A 22,654-nucleotide genomic window follows, 5' to 3' on the forward strand; every position below is an offset into this window, starting at 1 on the left:
TTTCTGGTTTAAATTGAGATCCCTTCCCTTTATAACTCACTTATCCTCCGCCATTCCCAAGTCAGGGGTCATATATACTGACCCAATCGCATATCTTGAAAACTACAGCCAATCAACAATTTTAAGCATCATTTTCGTTCTCAGTGACCCAGAATTAGTAAAGTTTGACTACATTTATTTCAGAAGCATTTTGGCTGTAGAGCAGTGTTAATAAAGAATGCATGAATTTGAAACAACAATGACTTTATTGCTTCTGTAAGCGGTGATCGAAGGGGGGAGGGGAGTGTTGTTGGCTTACAGGGAAGTAGAGTGAACCAAAGGCCCGGGTTTTCATCACGGAGAAACAAACAGAACTTTCACACTGTAGCCTGTCCAGTCATTAAACTGGTTTTCAAAGCTTCTCTGATGCACAGTGCACCCTGGTGTCAGGCTGCGCGTAATCAGCGGCCAGGCGATTTGTCTCAACCTCCCATCCCGCCATAAACGTCTCCCCCTTACTCTCAGAGATATTGTGGAGCACACAGCAAGCAGTAAAAACGATGGTAATATTGGTTTCACTGAGGTCTAACCGAGTCAGTAAACTGCGCCAGCGCGCTTTTAAACGTTCAAAAGCACATTCTACCACCATTCTGCACTTGCTCAGCCTATAGCTGAACAGCCGTTCAGACAGACCAGAGTTCCTGAAGATGCGAGTGTCATGTACCTTTCCTGGCCATCCCACATTGATGTTGGTGAAACATCCCTTGTGATACACAAGTGCTTGCAGCACCATTGAAAAGTACCCTTTTCGGTTTATGTACTGGCTGTCTTGGTGCTCCAGTCCCAAGATAGGGATATGCGTTCCGTCTATTGCCCCACCACAGTTAGGGAATCCCATTGCAGCAAAGCCATCCACTATGACCTGCACATTTCCCGGAGTCACTCCCTTGATAGCAGCAGCTCAGTGATTGCGTTGGCTACTTGGATCACAGCAGCCCACCACAGTAGATTTGCCCACTCCAAATTGATTCCCGACTAACCGGTAGCTGTCTGGCGTTGCAAGCTTCCAGAGGGCTATCGCCACTTGGTTGTGAACTGTGAGGGCTGCTCTCATCTTGGTATTCTTGCACTTCAGGGCAGAGGAAAGCAAGTCACAAAGTTCCATGAAAGTGTCCTTATGCATGTGAAAGTTTTGCAGCCACTGGGAATCATCCCAGACCTGCAACACTATGGGATCCCACCAGTCTGTGCTTGTTTCCCGGGCCCAGAATCGGCATTCCACGGCATGAACCTGCCCCATTACCATCATGATGTCCAAATTGGCAGGGCCTGTGCTTTGAGAGAAGTCTCTGTCCATGTCCTCATCACTCTCTTCACCACGCTGCTGTCGCCTCCTCGCCTGCTTTTGCAGGTTCTGGTGCTGCATATACTTCAGGATAATGCGCGAGGTGTTTACAGTGCTCATAACTGCTGCGGTGATTTGAGCGGGCTCCATGCTTGCCATAGTATGGCGTCTGCAGGAGAGCAGAGTGGCAGCGGAAGCGTGACGATGGTTTGCAGCCCTATTGTACCATCTGCTGCCAGCAGAACCCAGGACACAACAGCGGCAGCTGAGCTGAGTGGCCTGCACGCTTGTCGTGGTATGGCGTCTGCGCAGAAAAAAGGCATGAAATGATTGTCTGCCGTTGCTCTCACGGAGGGAGGGGCGACTGACGACATGTACCCAAAACCACCCGTGACAATGTTTTTGCCCCATCAGGCAGTGGGAGCTCAACCCAGAATTCCAATGGGTGGCGGAGACTGCAGGAACTGTGGGATAGCTACCCAGAGTGCAACGCTCCGCTAGCCTCGGGACTGTTGACGCTAGCCTTGGTACTGTGGACGCATTCCACTGACTTAATGCGCTTAGTGGGGACACACACAATCGACTGTATAAAATCGCTTCCTAAAAAATCAACTTCTATAAATTCGACCTAATTTCATAGTATAGACATACCCCAGGTGTGCAGGGCAATAAATTGCATCATCCTGCATAGGACCGTGACTCTGGGAAATGTGCATGAAATAGTGGATGGCTTTGCAGAGATGGGTTTCCCTAACTGTGGCGGGGCGATTGATGGCACATACATTCCAATTTTAGTGCCAGACCACCTTGCCTCTGAATACATCAATAGGAAGGGATACTTCTCGTGGTGTTGCAGGTGCTTGTGGATCACCGGGGGCTTTTCACGGACATCAATGCAGGTTGGTCTGGAAGGGTGCATGACGTACGCATTGTCAGGAAGAGTGTCCTGGACAGAAAGCTGCAGCCGGGGACTTTCTTTCGAGACCACAAGTTCACAGTGGGGGATGGGGAAATGCCCATAGTAATCCTGGGAGACCCATCTTACCCCTAACAGCCCTGGCTCATGAAACCTTACATAGAGCACCTGGACAGCAGGAAGGAGCGTTTTAACAACAGGCTGAGCAGGTGCCGCATGGTAGTCGAATGTGCCTTTGGCCGTTTGAAAGCTCGCTTGAGGTGTTTAAATGGCAGGCTAGACCTTACCGAGGATAATATTCCCATGGTCATAGCTGTGTGCTGCACTTTGCATAATCTGTGTGAATCTAAGGGTGAAATATTTGCTCAGATGTGGAGCACTGAGGCAGAGCACTTGGTTGCACTGTTTGAACAGCCAGATGCTAGGGCTGTCAGAGGACCCTGGGGGCTGCTATTAACATCAGAGAGGCTTTGAGGAACTTTGACAATGAGGGGCAGTAACACACGTCTGCTTTGGAGTTGCTTCCCTGTTGCATCCATGTACAATTTTGGGGCCCAAGATCCATGCAACACAGTGCTTTAGGAACCTGTTCCTGAGAGTGAATTGATTGCTATATGCTTTTGTAGAACACAGAATAAAAACACTGTACCATTAAATACCTTAGCCTTTATTTATTGTTAAAAAGGGTAAAACCTCACAACGGTGTGTAGCTCCAGCTATCATTGTGCAAGCTGTGAGAGTGGGTGGAGTGATGGGGAAACTCAGGAGTGCAGTGAAGTGCAAAGGAATGTGTGGGTATAGAGGGGGGTGGGGTTGGCAAAGAATTGTACATCTGCTGCAGTGGCGCTCGAACTCACAGCTGCAGATTGAGCAGATCCAACAGAGACTTGAGCATCTCTGTATGATCCTCCATAACTTTTATCATCCGTTCTGTCGCTTGCCTAGCAAAAGCAGCATTCTCTTTTCTGTCCTGCCTTTTGGCTTCCCAGCACTCTTTCCATTCCCTAGTCTGTCTCTCATCGCGCTGTATAACCTCGCGGAACATGTCTTCTTTGCTACACCTAGGCTTCTTTCTTATGTGCCGCAGCCGGTCCACGGGGGTGCATGGCATGTTCTTCAAGGTCTGCGCTGAACAGAAAAGGGATTGTTACATTCCGGCAAACAATTGAAACATTTTGGTAAAAAGGGTATTTTGCTAGTAGAAATCACTTTCTCTCTGAGACTCTAGGCGGACAGACAGCTCCGCGAGCACTCCAGTCATGGTGAGTTTCGGGAGTGGGGGAAGGCTGTTGTGCATATGGACAAAAAGGTCACAGCTTGCAGGGCACCTTTGCAGGGATCTCATTCTAAAATTATCCCACACTTTTTCACAGGCAGCCAACCTGCTGGCTGACATCTTGCTGCTGAGGGTGACCAGAGAAACCAGGACTCAGCTGCTGAATGCTTGCGGCTTTCACCCCGGTCTATATGCAGCTCAACTATGTGCTGCTTTGGTCCCAGCTCCAGTGCTTGCTAAATGGCATGGTACAGTTTCCTATAATGGGGGAACTAACAAGGCTGCAATCCCTTGGAATCTGCAGCGGAGGATTAACAAGTACCTTTTGGAAACTTTCCAGAGCCTCTCTCTGGAGGATTCCCTGCAGGTTCAATATCCATCAACACCCTGCTTGGCCATTCAGATTAGCTACACAGGGTAATGTCCAGATCACAGAAAACACTACCTGCCTCCCACTTTTCGATTCCCTACACAAGCTACAGCAACTTACGCGGAATCTCATCTGCTTCCTGCTCCCCATTGAGCACTTCTGGAGTGGAGAAAAGTTCCTGGCTACCTGCTCCACTGGGTGACCCCGCTGGGAGCACCACATCCTCTTCTATGAAGCTCGTCGTCTTCATTCACAATGTAAACCTCCGGGTTACTCCCCCTTTCAGCTGCATGCGAAGTATCCATGGGGCAATCGGCGATGGAGGTGGGGTCACCACCGATGATAGCATTCAGCTTCTTATAGAAGCAGCAGATCTTAGGTGCACCACTGGAGCGATGGTTTGCCTACTGCGCCTTATGGTATGCCTGACTCAGCTCCTTTATCTTCGCTCTGCATTGCTGCGTGTCCTGATTATATCCCTTTTTGCACAAGCCCCAATAAATTTGCCCATATGTGTCCCGATTCCTACAGGTCACTCGCAGCTGCGACTGAAAAGATTCCTCTCCCCATGAGATCCAACAACTCAGCAGTGGTCCAAGTGGGAGCACGTTTGGTGTGATAGCCAGCCATGCTCACCTGGGAAGCTATTCTTGGAAGTCAGCAAACAGGAAATGAGATTTAAAATTCCCAGGGCTGGCAAGGGGGAGGGGCAGGTTGGCTGCAGGGCAGTGGAGTTCAAACCGCTGACCAGAGTGGCAGCATAGGAATTGTGGGATACTTTCTGGAGGCCAATAAAATTGAAAAAAAAACCCTGTGGTGTCTACACTGGCTGTTTGTCGACAGTAAAGGGAGGGGAAAAAGACAAAAGTCTCTCGCAGGAGTGGAAGTTTTTTGTCACCAAATCTAGGCATGTTTGCAGTATGTACGCTATCGCTGTTTTGTCGTGAAAAGCCAGTTTTTGGCCACAAAACTTGCAAGTGCAGACAAGCCCTTAGTATCATTTGTCACCTACTTTGTTCTATCAACTGGTGATGGAGACTATCATCAAAGTTAAAGTGAAAACTGCATTTTCGGGGAATGTATATCTGTCAATAGTGAAGTCAAAAATACCTGGTGAAAATACTTGAATGTGAGGTAAGTTCTAGTATAATTAATAATGTAGTAATGTCTTTTCCTTAACAGCAATACTTACAGTACATCTGTTCAGCAACACAGACTATTGTAAGCACGTCAGATTTGTCCTAAACCAGTTTCTCATAAAATAACATACCAAATTCAAGGATTTGGTCCTTATCTTCAAGGCACTCAGTGGTCTAGGTCCAGGATACCTCAGTGAGCATCTAAAGAGCACTGTGATTGACAACATTGCTTCTTGGGTACAATGGAACCTTCCATCACAAGATTAAAGTTCCTCTGTGCGGAAAACAGAGCTTTCTCTAGAGCCAGTTGAACACTGTAGAACAAACCTCACCATCTTCCATTCCAAATGCAAAGTGCACTTCTTTGACCTTGCCTTCTGTAATATAAACATATAGTACATATAATCTATTTAAAAAAAACAGCGCTGCACCATATCCACAATTCTTCCTATTGGGAGAAGATGAGAGCTGCTCTCTAGAAGGCACTCAGAATTATATTATTGGGACTCAAGATATTGTTTGGTTAGATATAATTTTTACTTTGACAAAGCAACAAAAGTAATATATACAGTGGAAATATGCAGGTATAAATTCTATTGTTGTTTAGAGGATGAGTTGATCAATGTGGTTGAATGAGAAGGTGCATAACTACTATTTTGTTTTTCTGAATTAGGTTGAGAGAGCTCTTTGGGGAATGACTGTGTCTTGGTAAATTTTTGTATACTACTAAGCATACTGATGGTGGCCAGTAATTGATAGTCCATTATTGATTATGTTTGAAATATGTGCAGATGTTGCAAAAGGAGGAAGGTTGTGTGTTCCAGCTTGGGAAGATGATGTTGAATGTGTTCTACCTGTTCTTATATCTCAGGAGCTATTATCTCATTCCACTGCTTTAAGATACACTTTTTGATCATTAGTGGGACGAATAGCAACCTCTTTATATTCTTTTATTGGAAACCTGAAGCTTTAAGCATACCTACTACTCAAAATGTAAGTGTTAGTGGGATCTTCATGTTGTATGTTCCATGTTATTTGGGCCAGTTCTTCTGCGTGTGTAAATCAGCGGAGCTATCCTGATTTAGTGCAGCTGAAGTGCTGGTCTTTAGGTTTTCAGGGCATGCCGATTTAGTGCATATAAATAGAATATAGATTAAATATAGATTCTTCCTTGAACTTATTTTAACATTTTCTATCTTATTGAAGAACAAATGTGATCTCTTGGGTAAAATAAAACTGCTATGTAAATTATAAAATTTTCATATATAGTGAGATACATTTATTAAAGGTTGATAACATGAGCATGAAATAAAAATAGAACTGGGAGATTAAACAGAGGAATTTATTTTAGTTACAATAAGTTATCTGCACAGTTCAGTTCCTTGCCTTTGAAAAGCATAGTTTTGTTTGTTGTGGCAAGTCATTGGTGAATTATAATGGTTGTTGTAATAAATATACATCAGGGTCCCTTTCAGAACATTGTATAGTTTTTCAGATTAAATTTGGATAGGAGCAGACAGCTTTTTTACTCAATGTCATTGATAAGTCACAATTTTGAAAATACATGGTCTCTGATGCTTATTTTTAATGTACTCAATGAAATGTTACTCGCTGGATTACAATTAAATTGAATATTACATGCAAAAAACTGTTTGCGTGTATATTTTAAAATCTTCACTATGCTAGATTGAAAATGTACCCAATAAGAGAAAACTGCATTGTCCTGAAAAATTGTACATTTAACTTGAAAATAAGTGGTATCAATCCCAGTAGGAGTTTTGTTGCTGATGGGTTCTTTTATCTTTTCTTCCATTTTTGTTCTCTAACATGTTTTGTTGAAGGCTTTAATGAGCTCTTGCATTTACTTGTGGTTATGAATTGTTTAGATTATAAATGTTTCTAATTTTGTTGTGATTTTTAAAGCATTTTTAAGAAATGTTCTGAAATAAAAATATAGCTTTAGCTATAAAACTCACACTAGCTAGTGCTGTCTTTAGGACTTGACCCCCAAAGCCCCTATATGTCACAAAGAGTAAATGCACACTTGGTGAGTTATCTGCACATACTCGGGAGATGCATAGGAAGCAACCATGTGGGGGAGTAAAGAAATACATATCTTACTTAACATGGTGAATTGGTGCTTCTAGTTTGGTGCACCAGAAACAAAATGGCATACGTTGAGCACGTACATGGTATGACTCCACACCCCAACTTCACAAGAGGAGGAGTAGTTCCACAAGGAGCTGAGCACCCTTTTAAACCCTGTAGTAACTCTTTTGCTGGCTCTGCCTGCAGAATTCTGCATGTGAGGTGGTTTGTCAAGAAATTACTCAACATCCTGCTCTTGAGGGCCCCGATCCTGCAATGCTTTTGCATGTGCTTCACTTTACTACCATAAGTAAGTCCATTGAGGGACTACTCATGGTAGTAAAATTAAGCATGTGCAAAAGTGTTTGTAGGATAGGGGCCTAAGATCATTTGTCCATAAATGTACTTATTAGTTTCAAATTAATCAGCATTTGCAGTGAAAAACAAAACTCATGCTTATGAAAATATATCACTTTGGTGTTTTGTTCTGTAGGATAAAAATATACCGTAAGTCATAAAATCATACTTAATTTTCTTTCTTGTTTGCAAAGCAGACATCAGCTGAATCTCAGGAAAAGAAGACTGAATCTCAAGCTAATGAAGAAATAGTGACAAGTTTTCAGCAGCCGAGCCTGGTAAAGTTCAGTGTTATCTAGGAATGTTAAAACATAAGTTATTGTGCTTGTGTTTGCTTGCTGTCTTGCTCAGATAGGCAGTTCATGTTTCAAACTGATAAAAGTGAAAGGAAACGAAACAGTGTTTTAAAACATTTATAATACTGCATAAAAGTCAAATATGCTGTTCTTTTTCTTACTTTCTTTTTCTCTGTCTCCCCCTGGATCTGATTCTCCTATTACTGGACATATGCAAAATCCCACTGAAATCAATGGCAAGTATTTTTGAGGGCCAGGACATTACACTACTCTGTTTGTACAGTGCCTAGCACAAGGGGGCCCTGTTCTTGGTTGGTCCCTAAGCACTACAAATAATAAACATGATTAATCAATTATTCAAGTTAACTGCTTGTATTGAATGGGCCCTTGAGTAAATAAAAGTTCTTATATATATTTGTGTGTATATTTTATTTTTCTGTAACATACATTCTAGCTATATATGGTTACATATTTAAGCTTAGACAAGTTCTTAGTGTTGCTCACAGTTGTAAACTGAGCAGCTGAGAGTATATAATGTATTGAGATCTCTTTCTTGAGTGGTAACAGCTAAATTACACCCCATCATTTTATATGTATCGTTGGGTTATGTGACCCTTCATTTGTAGCTCTTCACAGTCTTCTTTGAACTTAACTATCTTGAGTAGTTTTGTATCATCTGCCAATTTGATACAGCTGTCTACAGCTTTTTCCAGATCATTTACAAATAAGTTGAATAGTAAAGTGGTCCCAGTACAGACCCCTGGGGGCACCACTATTTACCTCTCTCCATTCTAAAAACTGACCATTTATTCCTACCCTTTGCTTCCTATCTTTTACCAGTTATCGATCCATGAGAGGACCTTCCCTCTTATCCCATGACAGCTTATTTTGCTTAAAAGCCTTTGGTGAGGGACCTTGTCAAAGGCTTTCTGAAAATCTAAGTACACTATATCCCCTGGATCCCCCTTGTCCACGTGCTTGTTGACCCCCTCAAAGAATTCTAGTAGATTAGTGAGTCATGATTTCCCATTACAAAAAACAGGTTTACTCTTCCCCAACAAATTATGTTCATCTATGTGTCTCACAATTCTGTTCTTTACTATAGTTTCAACCAGCTTGTCCAGTACTGAAATCAGGCTTACTGGCCTGTAATTGCTGAGTAGGGAGCCAAATCCTGGGGATTCCCCTGGGTTGTCCTGGAGACTGCCCAGGTGACTGAGCTGCTATCTCTCCTTCCAGAGCGGGAAGCCAGGTCTGGGGGCTCCCCAGGGGTCTTCCCAGGTTACCAAGCCACCATCCTTCCACTTAGGAAGGAACAATCAGTTGTACACATACAAAATGGGAAATGACTGCCTAGGAAGGAGTACTCTGGAGAGGGATCTAGGGGTCATAGTGGACCACAAGCTAAATTTGAGTCAAAAGTGTAACACTGTTGCAAAAAAAGCAAACATTATTCTGGGCTGTATTAGCAGCAGTGGTGAATGCAAGACACGAGAAGTAATTCTTCCACTTTATTCTGCACTGATTAGGCCTCAGCTGGACTATTGTATCCAGTTCTGGGTGTCACTTTTCAGGAAAGATGTGGACAAATTAGAGAAAATCCAGATAAGAGCAACACAAATGATTAAAGGTCTAGAAAAAATGACCTCTGAGGGAAAATTGAAAAAATTGTTTAGTCTGGAGAAGAGAAGACTGAGGGGGGACATGATACCAGTTTTCAAGTACATACAAGGTTGTTACAAGGAGGAGAGAGAAAAAGTGTTCTCTTTAACATCTGAGATTAAGACAAGAAACAATGGTCTTAAATTGCAGCAAGAGCAGTTTAGGTTGGACATTAGGAAAAACTTTCTAACTGTCAGGGTGGTTAAGCACTGGAATAAACTGCCTACGGAGATTGTCATTGGAGATTTTTAAGAGCAAGTTAGACAAAAACCTGTCAGGGATGGTCTAGATAATACTAACTCCTGCCTTGAATGCAGGGGACTGGACTAGAAGACCTCTCAAGTCCCTTCCAGACCTACGATTCTATGACCTCTCCTAATGGAGTGGGAAGCCAGGTCAAAGGTTCCCCCTGGGTTTTGCTCAGGTTACTGAGCTGCCAACTTTCCTTCTGGAGCATGGATGCAGGTCCAGAAGTTATTTTCCAATTTTATTCCTATCTGGGAGGCTTCACCCTCCCCCAGACTCCCAAATATAGGGACTCTGTCCCTTACTCCCCTTTACCCCCTGACCCCTACCAAAAAGTTTTACAAATCTAGGGCCTGTACTGGCAAATATTATTTTTTTCAGAATAGGGCCCTCAGAATACACAACAATTGTAAGGTCAAACAAATTTTTTTTGTTTAATAACAAACAATAATAAGGAAGGTGTTTGGAGGAGGCCATGGGGAAATAGCCCAGGGAGTTGTAGCTGTCATGCAGCTGTTACAGGAGGCACTATAGACAGCTGCAGTCCACAGAGCCCTGGGCTGGAACCCGGAGTAGAGGGCGGGCCTGGGTTCCCCCCAAACCTCCCAATTGACCTGGACTGTGGGTTCTTCCAGAGGGGAAGGTCTCTGGGCTGTTCCCCAACCCACATGGTGAATCTCTGAAGCAAGAAAATCTGCTAATAAGCGCAGGACCCTCCAAGATAGAGGAGGAACTTTGTCACAGAGGAGTGAAGGAGTAAGAGGAGTCAGGGAACCTATATCACTTGGATTTTTTGAACTTTTTCTTTCCCTTTTTAGATTTTTTTGAAACCTTTTTGTGTCCTTTGGGAGCTCAGAAGCTCTGCTGCAGATTTACATAAGAACGGCCGTTCTGAGTCAGACCAAAGGTCCATCTAGCCCAGTATCCTGTCTACTGACAGTGGCCAATGCCAGATGCCCCAGAGGGAGTGGACCAACAGGCAATGATCAAGTGATCTCTCTCCTGCCATCCATCTCCATCCTCTGACAAACAGAGGCTAGGGACACCATTCCTTACCCATCCTGGCTAATAGCCATTAATGGACTTAACCACCATGAATTTATCCAGTTCTCTTTTAACGCTGTTATAGTCCTAGCCTTCACAACCTCCTCAGGCAAGGAGTTCCACAAGTTGACTGTGCGCTGCGTGAAGAACTTCCTTGTATTTGTTTTAAACCTGCTGCCTATTAATTTCATTTGGTGACCCCCTAGTTCTTGTATTATGGGAATAAGTAAATAACTTTTCCTCATCCACTTTCTCCATATCACTCATGATTTTATATACCTCTATCATATCCCCCCTTAGTCTCCTCTCTTCCAAGCTGAAGAGTCCTAGCCTCTTTAATCTCTCCTGATATGGGACCCGTTCCAAACCCTTAATCATTTTAGTTGCCCTTTTCTGAACCTTTTCTAGTGCCAGTATATCTTTTTTGAGATGAGGAGACCACATCTGTACGCAGTATTTGAGATGTGGGTGTACCATCGATCTATATAAGGGCAATAATATATTCTCAGTCTTATTCTCTATCCCCTTTTTAATGATCCCTAACATCCTGTTTGCTTTTTTGACTGCCTCTGCACACTGCACGGACATCTTCAGAGAACTATCCACGATGACTCCAAGATCTTTTTCCTGACTTGTAGCTAAATTAGCCCCCATCAGATTGTATGTATAGTTGGGGTTATTTTTTCCAATGTGCATTACTTTACATTTATCCACATTAAATTTCATTTGCCATTTTGTTGCCCAATCACTTAGTTTTGTGAGATCTTTTTGAAGTTCATCACAGTCTGCTTTGGTCTTAATGATCTTGAGCAGTTTAGTATCATCTGCAAACTTTGCCACCTCACTGTTTACCCCTTTCTCCAGATCATTTATAAATAAGTTTAATAGGATTGGTCCGAGGACTGACCCTTGGGGAACACCACTAGTTACCCCTCTCCATTCTGAGAATTTACCATTAATTCCCACCCTTTGTTCCCGGTCTTTTAACCAGTTCTCAATCCAGGAAAGGACTTTCCCTTTTATCCCTTGACAACTTAATTTACGTAAGAGCCTTTGGTGAGGGACCTTGTCAAAGGCTTTCTGGAAATCTAAGTACACTATGTCCACTGGATCCCCCTTGTCCACATGTTTGTTGACCCCTTCAAAGAATTCTAATAGATTAGTAAGACACGATTTCCCTTTACAGAAACCATGTTGACTATTGCTCAACAGTTCATGTTTTTCTGTGTGTCTGACAATTTTATTCTTAACTATTGTTTCGACTAATTTGCCCGGTATCGATGTTAGACTTACTGGTCTGTAATTGCCGGGATCACCTCTAGAGCCCTTTTTAAATATTGGCGTTACATTAGCTAACTTCCAGTCATTGGGTACAGAAGCCGATTTAAAGGACAGGTTACAAACCTTAGTTAATAGTTCAGCAACTTCACATTTGAGTTCTTTCAGAAGTCTTGGGTGAATGCCATCTGGTCCCGGTGACTTGTTAATGTTAAGTTTATCAATTAATTCCAAAACCCCCTCTAGTGACACTTCAATCTGTGACAGTTCCTCAGATTGGTCACCTACAAAAGCCGGCTCAGGTTTGGGAATCTCCCTAACATCCTCAGCCATGAAGACTAAAACAAAGAATCCATTTAGTTTCTCCGGAATGACTTTATCGTCTTTAAGCGCTCCTTTTGTATCTTGATCATCAAGGGGTCCCACTGGTTGTTTAGCAGGCTTCCTGCTTCTGATATACTTAAAAAACATTTTGTTATTACCTTTGGAGTTTTTGGCTAGCCGTTCTTCAAACTCCTCTTTGGCTTTTCTTATTACATTCTTGCACTTAATCTGGCAGTGTTTATGCTCCTTTCTATTTGCCTCACTAGGATTTGACTTCCACTTTTTAAAGGAAGTCTTTATCTCTCACTGCTTCTTTTACATGGTTGTTAAGCCACGCTGGCTCTTTTTTAGTTCTTTTACTGTGTTTCTTAATTTGGTTAGGACTTTTGTGGCTTGTCTTCCTTAGAGCCTGGAATCCTCTCAAGAGGTCTGTCACAGAATCTGCCTACTGGGTCCCATTTCCTCTCAGAACAGGGAGGGAGAAACTCATTGGCAGAGCCCTCCTGAGTTTGGGAGGGAGGGGGCTGATTAGAAGCCCTGCTTCTTTCCCCATGGTGCTCTGACCCACTTTAAGACTGTGGGGGCGGGACTTGTGGCCCTTTTTGTTCTGCAGTGGTCCCCTGGTATTTACCCCTGAGTCGAGTGGTGCGGGTCCTCCTCACTTTTGGAGCCTCTCCCAGCTCTGCATTGGGGTTCCTCATCCATTTTTCCCCAATTGGAGTCATGGCTGCCTCAGTGACTGGGTGACCCTCACCCGCCTGTCTGACTCGTAGTCACGGGACTTAACAGAGGCTGGATGCAGGGTGCACACAACTCACTATCTTCCAAGCCTGAGAAGGCTGCCTCATATATAGATGACCACTTGGATTTGACCTGGTGCTTTCTTGGCTGCTCTGCCAGGCCTGTAAGGGGCAGAGTAGCCAGCAGGGAAGACACTGTAGCGGAAACTCAGAGAGGGTTAAACCGGAGAAGTTAACCAACCCAGGGAGGAGGAGGAATACAGAGAAAGGAGAACGCTGCTCCCCACTGCCCAGAAAACCCAGCAGAAAAGTTAAAATAGAAGGAGTAAGGATGGAAGCAAACGAAACTGCTACTGTTTTCTGCTGCAGAGGCAGAGAATCTGGTGGCAAGCAGAAGTACAGTGAGTTTGGCCAGACCAGGCAGCGCCAGACCAGGCAGCGCCACAACACTGATCAGCCTCCATGAGCTGCAGAGAGACGTAAGCCGCCCAGGCATCCAGAACTGCAGGAGACACTGGGCTACAGATATTTGAATCCTACAGGACAAATTTCTCAACATAATGTTTCCTGCTGTGCAATCTTTCCTTCATTGCCTATATTTATTTTATACAGCATCTGCAATATTTGATAAGTTAAGACTAAAAGCAATCAATTCCTCTATGGATAAATGGACTTACAAAGAAAGGTGGAATAGTAACCAAAAGGAACTACAATGAATTGCACTAAATATTAATACTAATGGGGATTTTTGCTCAAAAATTGATGGCATGGTCTGGTCTATGGTTCCTACAATGTGTGACCTGAAACCTTGAAAAGAGATATACAACAAAGACAGATACTACGTTTGCGCCACAGCTCAAAAAGAGCCGAGAAGAAAGAGATCTTGGAGTCATTGTGGATAGTTCTCTAAAAAATCCACTCAATGTGCAGTGGCAGTCAAAAAAGTGAACAGAATGTTGGAATCACTAAGAAAGGGATAGATAATAAGACAGAAAATATTATATTGCCTCTATGTAAATCCATGGTAAGCCTACATCTTGAATACTGTGCCCCATCTCAAAATAGATATTTTGGATTTGGAAAAGGTTCAGGAATGATTAAGGGTATGAAATGGCTTCCGTATGAGGAGAGATTAATAAGATTGGGACTTCTCAGCTTGGAAAAGAGATGATTAGGGGTGGATATGATAGAGGTTTATAAAAGCATGATTGGTATGGAGAAAGTAAATAAGTTTTATTTACTCCTTCTCATAACACAAGAACTAAGGGTCACCCAATGAAATTAATAGACAGCAGGTTTAAAACAAACAAAAGGAAGTATTTCTTCACACAACGCACAGTCAACCTGTGGAACTCTTTGCTTGAGGATGGTGTGAAGGCCAAGACTATAACAGGGTTCAAAAAAGAACTAGATAAATTCATGGAGTATAGGTCCATCAATTGCTATTAGCCAGAATGGGCAGGGATGATGTCCCTAGACTCTGTTTGCCAGAAACTGGGAATGGGCGACAGTGGATGGATCATTTGATGATGACCTATTCTATTCATTCCCTCTGGGGCACCTAGCATTGGCCACTGTCAGAAGACAGGATACTGGGCTAGATGGACCTTCGGTTTGACCAGCTCTTATGTTCTTATGAGTGAGGGCAGCTCATTAAATGAGCCACCATCTCTACTTCTGGAGCAGTGAGCTGAGTCAGAAGTACCAGACTATTTTCTGGTTCCCCCCAAAAAGTGCTGGAACGCTGTTACACAGTGTTCTGGCACAACTTGAGCTCTGGTATGGGCCTTTTCCCTCTAAGTGGTGTCAGCTCCAATCCACCCCCAGGATAATGGTGGGGCCTTGGCCCAAAGGCCCATATAACTGGTACCCATTTTTGCTTGCGCTTGTGAAGGCCTTATATTCAATGTGATGACATTTCTCTGTCTATCTGTGATACAATAACTTTTGAATTCCAAACCTGATCATTTCCCAAATTTCAGGGCATGTTCTAGGCATCTGTGGTCAGAATCCCTGGTGATTCTGGGTGCAATCCTAACACTGAAGAAAAAAAGAAAATGGGGGTCACTTGGAGTTGCTATCATCTGTTTAATACTTTGCAGCATAACAATACCTCTGATCATTCTCCCAATAGAGTTCAACATGTTGACACCCTGAATGACAAAAGAGAAACAATTACTCTCTCTGGTTGGAGCTGTTTAGCAGGTACTCAGCCAGTAGGGGCAGCCAGAGAGAGAAATCTTTCTTCCTTGCTTTGTAATGTCCTGCCCCCTCAAAGCCTGTACCAGGTGTGGGGAGAGAGCACCTCCTGGCATCCACTCTTCCCAATCTAGGGGAATGAAAGGTACTTTGGGGGCAGAGGGACAAGAGAGACACAAAGCCCTCAGCACAGTGCAGATAAGAGGGGGCCTTGGTGTGAGGGAAGGGGGAAATGGCGGGAGAGGGACTGTACCCTTGGCATGGTGCAGAGAATGGGGGGCCCTGCTATGGGGCGAGGGAGAGGAACAGAGCCCTTGGCAAAGTAAAAAGTACAGAAAAGGGCAACAAAATGATTAAGGGTATGGAAGAGCTGCTTTATGAGGGGAGATTAAAAAGACTGGCACTGTTACGCTTAGAAAAGAGACTACTAAGGGGAGATATGATAGAGGTCTCTAAAATCATGAATGGTGTGGAGAAAGTGAACAGGGAAGTGTTATTTATTCCTTCCCATACCACAAAAACCAGGGGTCACCCAACGAAATTAATAGGCAGCAGGTTTACAACTAGTATAAGGAAGTATTTTTTCCACACAACACAGTCAACCCGTGGAACTCATTGCCAGGGGATGTTGTGAAGGCCAAAAGTATAACTGGGTTCAAAAAAGAATTAGATAAGTTCCTGGAGGATAGGTCCATCAATGACTTTTAGCCATGCTCTGAGTGTTCCTAAATCTCCAACTGCCAGAAGCTGGGACTGGAAGATGGGATGGATCTCTTGATAAATTGCTCTGTTCTCTTCATTCCCTGTGAAGCATCTGGTCACTCTTGGAAGACAGGATACTGGGCTAGATGGACAATTTGTTGGACTCAGTATGGCCATTCTTATATCTTCTCTGAATGATTATTATCTATTTCAGTCAGGAGTGGTAACGGTTGTTTATGATTCTCTTTCACAAGCCAGGAAGGGCATGGGTCAGATTCCCAAGTTTTGGGTTGAGACTCCTTTAGGGTGTCCAGAACTTCTTGATGAGGGCATGTTCTGAACTCTGGGAATGCAGGTGGGCTGTTGGATAGTGGGTATAGGAAGCATGGATCCAGGCTGTTTGAGAAGGCTTCCTGAATTTGTCTAATCTTTTCAGAGAAGCAAGATGGTGGTGCTTGATGCCCAGCTCTAATGCAGGTTGTGGGCATTCAGGATTGATAAAACACTTTACCACCCTTGATAGCTCCTTGGGGTGGGATTCGGCAGCCTTAGTGCAGGCTGAAAGAAAAGTTCTTTTGACTTGTTATACAGCCTCAGCTTTGAGAAATTATTGCGTTTCATCTTGTCAGAATCAGTCTTTCTCCCCCACCATTAGCACTTGAGTTTCTGCTCTTCTCTCTTCAGCTGGTGCAGGGTCTCAGAAAACCAAGGAGATCTGTGAGTGATGGGAAGAAAGGTGCCATTTTCAGGCAGACATGTCAGTTGTTGAGGCTAGTGTAGAATGGTAATGATTCACCAGGTCCTCAGCTCCTGATCTTATAGCTGGAGTGCTGTCATCCTTTAGCAGGCTTTGTAATTTGTTGGAATCCATGGCTGAATCAGGATAATTGGTCTTTCTGGTTGCCTGGGCACTGGAAGATCTCTGACCAGTACTTTAATGAGGTGATGGTCTTTCCAAGACAGTGACTGGGTTCTTATGTCTTCTAACTTGACATCTAGGCCAAAGATCAGGTCCCAGGGGTAACTGGCTGTGAGGATTGAACCAAAGATCATCTGTGAAAGTCCTAGGGATGTAAGTGAGGAGATGAGTTTTTGGATCCTTAGTAAGGTTTTTGAGTCTTTCTCTTCCCCTCCTCCATTTAGATATTGTTCCTCTCTTCTCTGTTTTACTAGCTACCTCTTTCCTTTCATTCTTCAGTTTCTTGACTCTACTACCTCTCTACACTCTCCACCGTTTCATGGGCAAGCATCTAAGTGAAATTTAGTAGAATCCTCATTGTCTGTAGTACCATTAATCAAGGCCTTTTGCAACTTTTCTTCTGCTGTCAGCATATACTGAGGGGCAATGTGGGAAAAGAGCACAAGAACATGCATTCTTAAAATAATTGTTCTGAAGGATCTAGCTCTCTAAAAGAAGACTCCTGAGAAGTCGTGAACTTTTAGCCTAAACCTGCCAATTCCCTTGTGTACATAAAAAAAATCATCATATCATAGGTATGTTCATAGCTAAAATACCTTGAACTGTTCTGAAAATTAATTTTAGAATTTTAATGATCTTTTGATGATTTTGTGTTTACATTCTATATTTCAGAAAAGTCATATTAGAAGTATTAACATGTCATGTCTACAAAAAATAAAATTTTAATTGGTTTTTCCTCTCTTAGACCAAAGAATCACTTAGTGGAACAACTCCTTTTCAGGCACCAGGAACTTCACATCCACTTTCAGAGGATATGCCTAGTTCTGTAGAAACCGAGGAATATAAATTAAAGTTCTCTTCTTCAGACATTTCACCCTTATATGAACCAGTTTTTCCAGTGCCTAAAATTTCAGAGGATGAAGAGAGAAAACAAGAATCACAGACAACTGTAACATTGCCTTTAGAGGTAACATTTGTATATCTGCTTAATTATAGTCTTAGAGGTGGATTGTGTTGTGCCCCTCTGGTTATGTCTACACTGCAGCTGGGAGCTTGCTTCCCACGTGGGTAGACTGGCATATGCTCATTCTGCTTGAGCTATTGTGCTGAAAATAGCAGGATAGCCAGCATAGCTGAGGCAGCTGGGGACAGACTACTGAGTACAAACCTGCCTGGACCTCTTAGATACATATTGTGAGAAAGTTCCTCCTCTATCCTGGTGGGTCCTGCACTTATTGGTGGATTTTCTTGCCTCAGAGATTCACCATGTGGGTTGGGGAACAGCCCAGAGACCTTCCCCACAGTCCAGGTCAATTGGGAGGTTTGGGGGGAATCCAGGCCCGCCCTCTACTCCAGGTTCCAGCCCAGGGCCCTGTGGACTGCAGCTGTCTATAGTGCCTCCTGTAACAGCTGCATGACAGCTACAACTCCCTGGGCTACTTCCCCATGGCCTCCTCCAAACACCTTCCTTATTCTCACCACAGGACCTTCCTCCTGGTGTCTTATAACGCTTATGCTCCTCAGTCCTCCAGCAGCACACCCTCTCACTCTCAGGTCCTTGCACCTCTTGCTTCCAACTCCTCACACTCACACCACAAACTGAAGTGAGCTCTTTTTAAAACCCAGGTGCCCTGATTAGCCTGCCTTAATGGATTCTAGCAGCTTCTTCTTAATTGGCTCCAGGTGTCCTAATTAGCCTGCCTGCCTTAACTGATTCTAGCAGGTTTCTGATTACTCTAGTGCAGCCCCTGCTCTGGTCACTCAGGGAACAGAAAACTACTCATCCAGTGACCAGTATATTTGCCCTCTACCAGACTCCTGTACCCCACTGGTCTGGGTCTGTCACAGTATTCTATGTAATCCCCAGATATTCCGCTGTTTGTAGTGCGCTACCTCAAGCAGAGCTAGCATGTTTGTCTACCCATGTCCGGAAGCACACTTCCAATCTCAGAGTATGTCTGTGCTACAAACCTATATTAGGTTGACTGTGTAATTACTGTGGTGGTGCATGTCCACACTACCCTCCTTGGGTTGGTGGTGCATGTCCTCCCAGGAGCGCTTCCACTGACCTAAGAGGGGCAGTGTGCAGAGCTGAGAGCCTGACAGGAGCCTGGCTCCCCCACAGGCTCCTGGGCTCCTGGCAGGCTCCCTCCCCCGCACCCCACTCTCTATTCCTGGCAGGGAGCTGGGGAAACCACCCGGGGTTTCTTGTCCCTTCATTTCTCGCCAGGAGCGGGAGGGAAGCTGCCTGGGGTTTCTCTCCTCCCCGTTCTCCACCGTGAAATTGACAAGATAGCTGATGTACGGAATGCAGTGTCTACACAGACACTGTGTCGCCCTAAGTAGACCGACATAAGTCTTACGCCTTTCGTGAAGGTGGAGTCAGTGTAGTAGGGCACTTACATTGGTGGGAGGAAGGCTGTAGTGAAGACACTGACATAAGGCAGCTTATGTTGACCTAACTGTGTAGTGTAGACCAGCCCTCTGTGTAGATATACCCTCATAAAGTAAAGCCTGGGGAGGAGCATGGCAAATCTGTGCCTCCCAGATTCTGGATTTCCCCTGGAGTTGATGTAACAAATGGAGTAAGTTACAGCAGTCACTATAGCTACGCTAATGTATAGCAACCTTAACTGTCTGCTATGGTTTGCTCTGAAGTGTACAATTGCCGGAGTTCAGAGTACTTCAACATGGATAAAAAAAATCCATATAATATTTAGTTTCTTATAACATTGTTTTTACCCTTCAGTTTTATTGCTTTTTAGGCTGTATCCTCAGACATACTACAGGTGAAAGGAGAAGCAATCATAAAGGCTAAACCATTTGAAGTTCAGCAAAAGCTATCAGAAGAATATCTCCAGCAACAGCAATCACTGTCTTCGCTGTCCACATGGACTCCAGAGATCAAGTACCTTTTAGAACATTTCATTGTTATGAAGTGAATGTTATGGAAAATATTTTTGCAGTTATTTTAAACACTGTTGGAAAAAAATGAGTATGGTACATGTTTAAAGTAGGCATAGGGCCATTTTCTAAACCCTGGATCTGAACACCCAGAACTTTGGGGAAGATCAGATCCAAACTTTGTAGCTCAGAATCAACTGTAGTTTGAATTTGCTGTTCAACTCCTTAAAATACACCTCTACCCCGATATAACACGAATTCGGATATAACGTGGTAAAGCAGCGCTTCGGGGGGGTGGGGCTGCGCGCTCTGGCGGATCAAAGCAAGTTTGATATAACGCGGTTTCACCTATAACACGATAAGATTTTTTGGCTCCCGAGGACAGCGTTATATCGGGGTAGAGGTGTAGTTTTCAGTTACAACTTTTTAAACACAGGGCCAAACTCAGCCCTGGCATTGACTCAGCAGGAGTTGGAGGCACTTATGCTGGAGTAGAACTTGGTCCATACAATCCCAAGCATAATCTAATTAAAATACTAAAAAACAAACAATGGAAAATACCACAAATGTAATGTAAACAACTCCAGATTTAAGCTATCTTCTTTACTTATGTACTTAGAATTCATTGACTTGTATTTGTATTACAGTCAGTACTTATTATTTCAGATTCAGCAGTTGAGGCAGGTAAAATTTTTTGGATGAAATATTTTTAGCTAAAAAACGTAGATTCAGGTTGACTGAAACTTTCTTTAATTCATGTCAAGTTTGCCATATTAAACACAAATTCAGAAAAAGTCTAAATGTTTTGTTTCAATATTTTTGAAATGAAACACATCTTCATATTTTGATTGGAAATTATTTTTCATTTCAGATTTTACTTGCATTTTAATTATTTTAAAAAGGCAGAAAAAATCCACCACCCTCAAGCAAAATGAAATGATTTATTTTGGGTCAAATGAAACAATTCTATCAACCCAAAACTAAATTTTGTAGACTTTTTTGATTCACCAAAATTTTTTTGTTTTGGGTTGACTCAAAACAAAAAAAAAATTTTGTTTTTTTTTTGGTTCAGCTACCGAACCAAAAAAATCAGATGTTCGCACAGCTCTATTCAGCAGTTTTGAGTTGAAGAGCTGTAATTTGAGGACAGCTCCTATTTATCCTGTTGTTGTTATAGGTGGCATATGTTGTTCTGTAGCAAGTGTGCAGGTATAGAAAGAAGTACAGTTTGTACACTAATTTGTCTGAACCTATTCACTTCATGACAAGTGAGATTCTCTGGTTTTACAGTCTTCCCTGTCAATTAGATCTTTATGGCCAGATTGGTTTTGGTGTACCTTAAGTTGCGCCTCCACTTCACTCTTTATTGAGGTGAAAAAAAAAGGCTTTAATTATTAGCTTTTGTTGGGCTTAGGGCCCTGAAAGGTTTGCTGGACACAGAAGAGAGCCTTTTTATGGCAGGCCTAAAGTTTGTAAATGGATATTACTTTCAATTAAGTAGCTGAGACTAGACTCATGGGAAAAGAATGCCTAAGTTTATGAAACAGTCAAATTGGCATTTAAGTGACCCTCTGCATGCCATTGCTTATCTACATGGCTTAAAGATCATTTGGTTAGCAAGATTATATATTAAAACAAATAGTGACTGCAGACAATGAGTATTTTACCTTCAATAAATAGTTATTGTCAGATTATCAATGATGCAGAAACTGCATGATTTTCTAAAAAAACTTTATTTAGTGCATTAGATGAAGGTAATGTAGGCCACACACATAGTATTGTTTTTTCATGTCCTCTTTTTCAAAGAATGATAAATAGTCTTCTTAAGGGAGACTGTGTGCTGTAAAAACACACCTTTACCTGCAACATGCCCCAAATATTTTAGTTTTTATTGCTTATACTTCCAGCTTGTCCATCTAGGGAAATGATAAACTTCTGTAGTAGAAGAGTAAGAACATGACCCAATTAAATTTATACTCAGACTGTTTTTATCCATTTTAAATAAGTAAACGAGAATTTCTGATCAATGTTCTGGGACAAATTTTCAGTTATTTCACTTTTCTTTATTTACAGACATTACTGAAACTATTATATTTTAAAGAAAATTTAAGAAACTCTTTGCCCTTAGAAGTCTTATCTCTCTCAGTTATTTTTTTAATTTGCAGGTGAATTGTACTGTGGGGAAAATGTAGTTTTAGTGCATGGATTTAAACAAGCCAGGGTATTGCATAAATTTATGGAGTATATACAATATTTCCCCCTTTTAGAAATACTGTGTGAAATCTTTCTTCTCTTCTCTAAAATAAACCACGGTGTAAGCTTCTCATTAAAATATTGGTCTGCAATTTCACTCTCCTGAATCTAAGCTGACTCTGCTTTCAATCCTACTATACTGCAAAACTTATGAAATCTTGTCCTGAAAATGTCCCCTCCACTGCTTGGGTTTCCAGGGGGTATCCTTTAATCCAAACTAGCCCATTCATCTCATGTGTGCCATGCCTGTGAATCCCCTTCTTTCATGGATACTCCTTTCTTTTTTATCCTTTTAAATTTTATCCCAAAGGCTTGATCCTGTACTCTTTATGCAGTAAAAGGTCCTACTGAGTTCAGTGAGCTTTTGCTTGGGTTGTAGGATCTGGTGAAATTTTGCATTGTTGCAGTTTGCATTGTTGGGGGAACTAAGGCCTTGTCTACACCACAAAAGTTGCACTTGTTTAACTAAAATCAGTTTTTAAATTATTTTAGTTAAACTGGTCCAAACGCTTTTGTGGGTGTTGGCTGAAAACTATTTATATTTGTTTAACGTGTGCCTGTACATTTACCGACACATGCTAAATCAGTATGAACCAGATTTAAAATGAAAAAGAGTG

At 42.7% G+C, this 22,654-nt stretch overlaps 1 protein-coding gene across 5 annotated transcripts in view; it reads left to right on the forward strand.

Moving 5' to 3' along the window:
• Positions 1 to 22,654, forward strand: part of TTC6 (tetratricopeptide repeat domain 6) — a 141,352-nt gene that overhangs the window by 12,037 nt on the left and 106,661 nt on the right. For 2 of the 5 annotated variants that reach the window (XM_005301542.4, XM_042858491.2), the window contains exons 3-5: positions 7,665 to 7,748; positions 17,626 to 17,847; positions 19,646 to 19,788. In XM_005301542.4, the coding sequence (XP_005301599.2) occupies positions 7,665 to 7,748; positions 17,626 to 17,847; positions 19,646 to 19,788 (449 nt within the window). The remainder of the gene's footprint in view (positions 1 to 7,664; positions 7,749 to 17,625; positions 17,848 to 19,645; positions 19,789 to 22,654) is intronic. The other 3 variants (XM_005301543.5, XM_005301544.5, XM_065593337.1) reach the window with 3 other exon arrangements.

This window comes from Chrysemys picta, chromosome 4 (assembly GCF_011386835.1).
Source record: "Chrysemys picta bellii isolate R12L10 chromosome 4, ASM1138683v2, whole genome shotgun sequence".
Taxonomy (NCBI): Eukaryota; Metazoa; Chordata; order Testudines; family Emydidae; genus Chrysemys; species Chrysemys picta.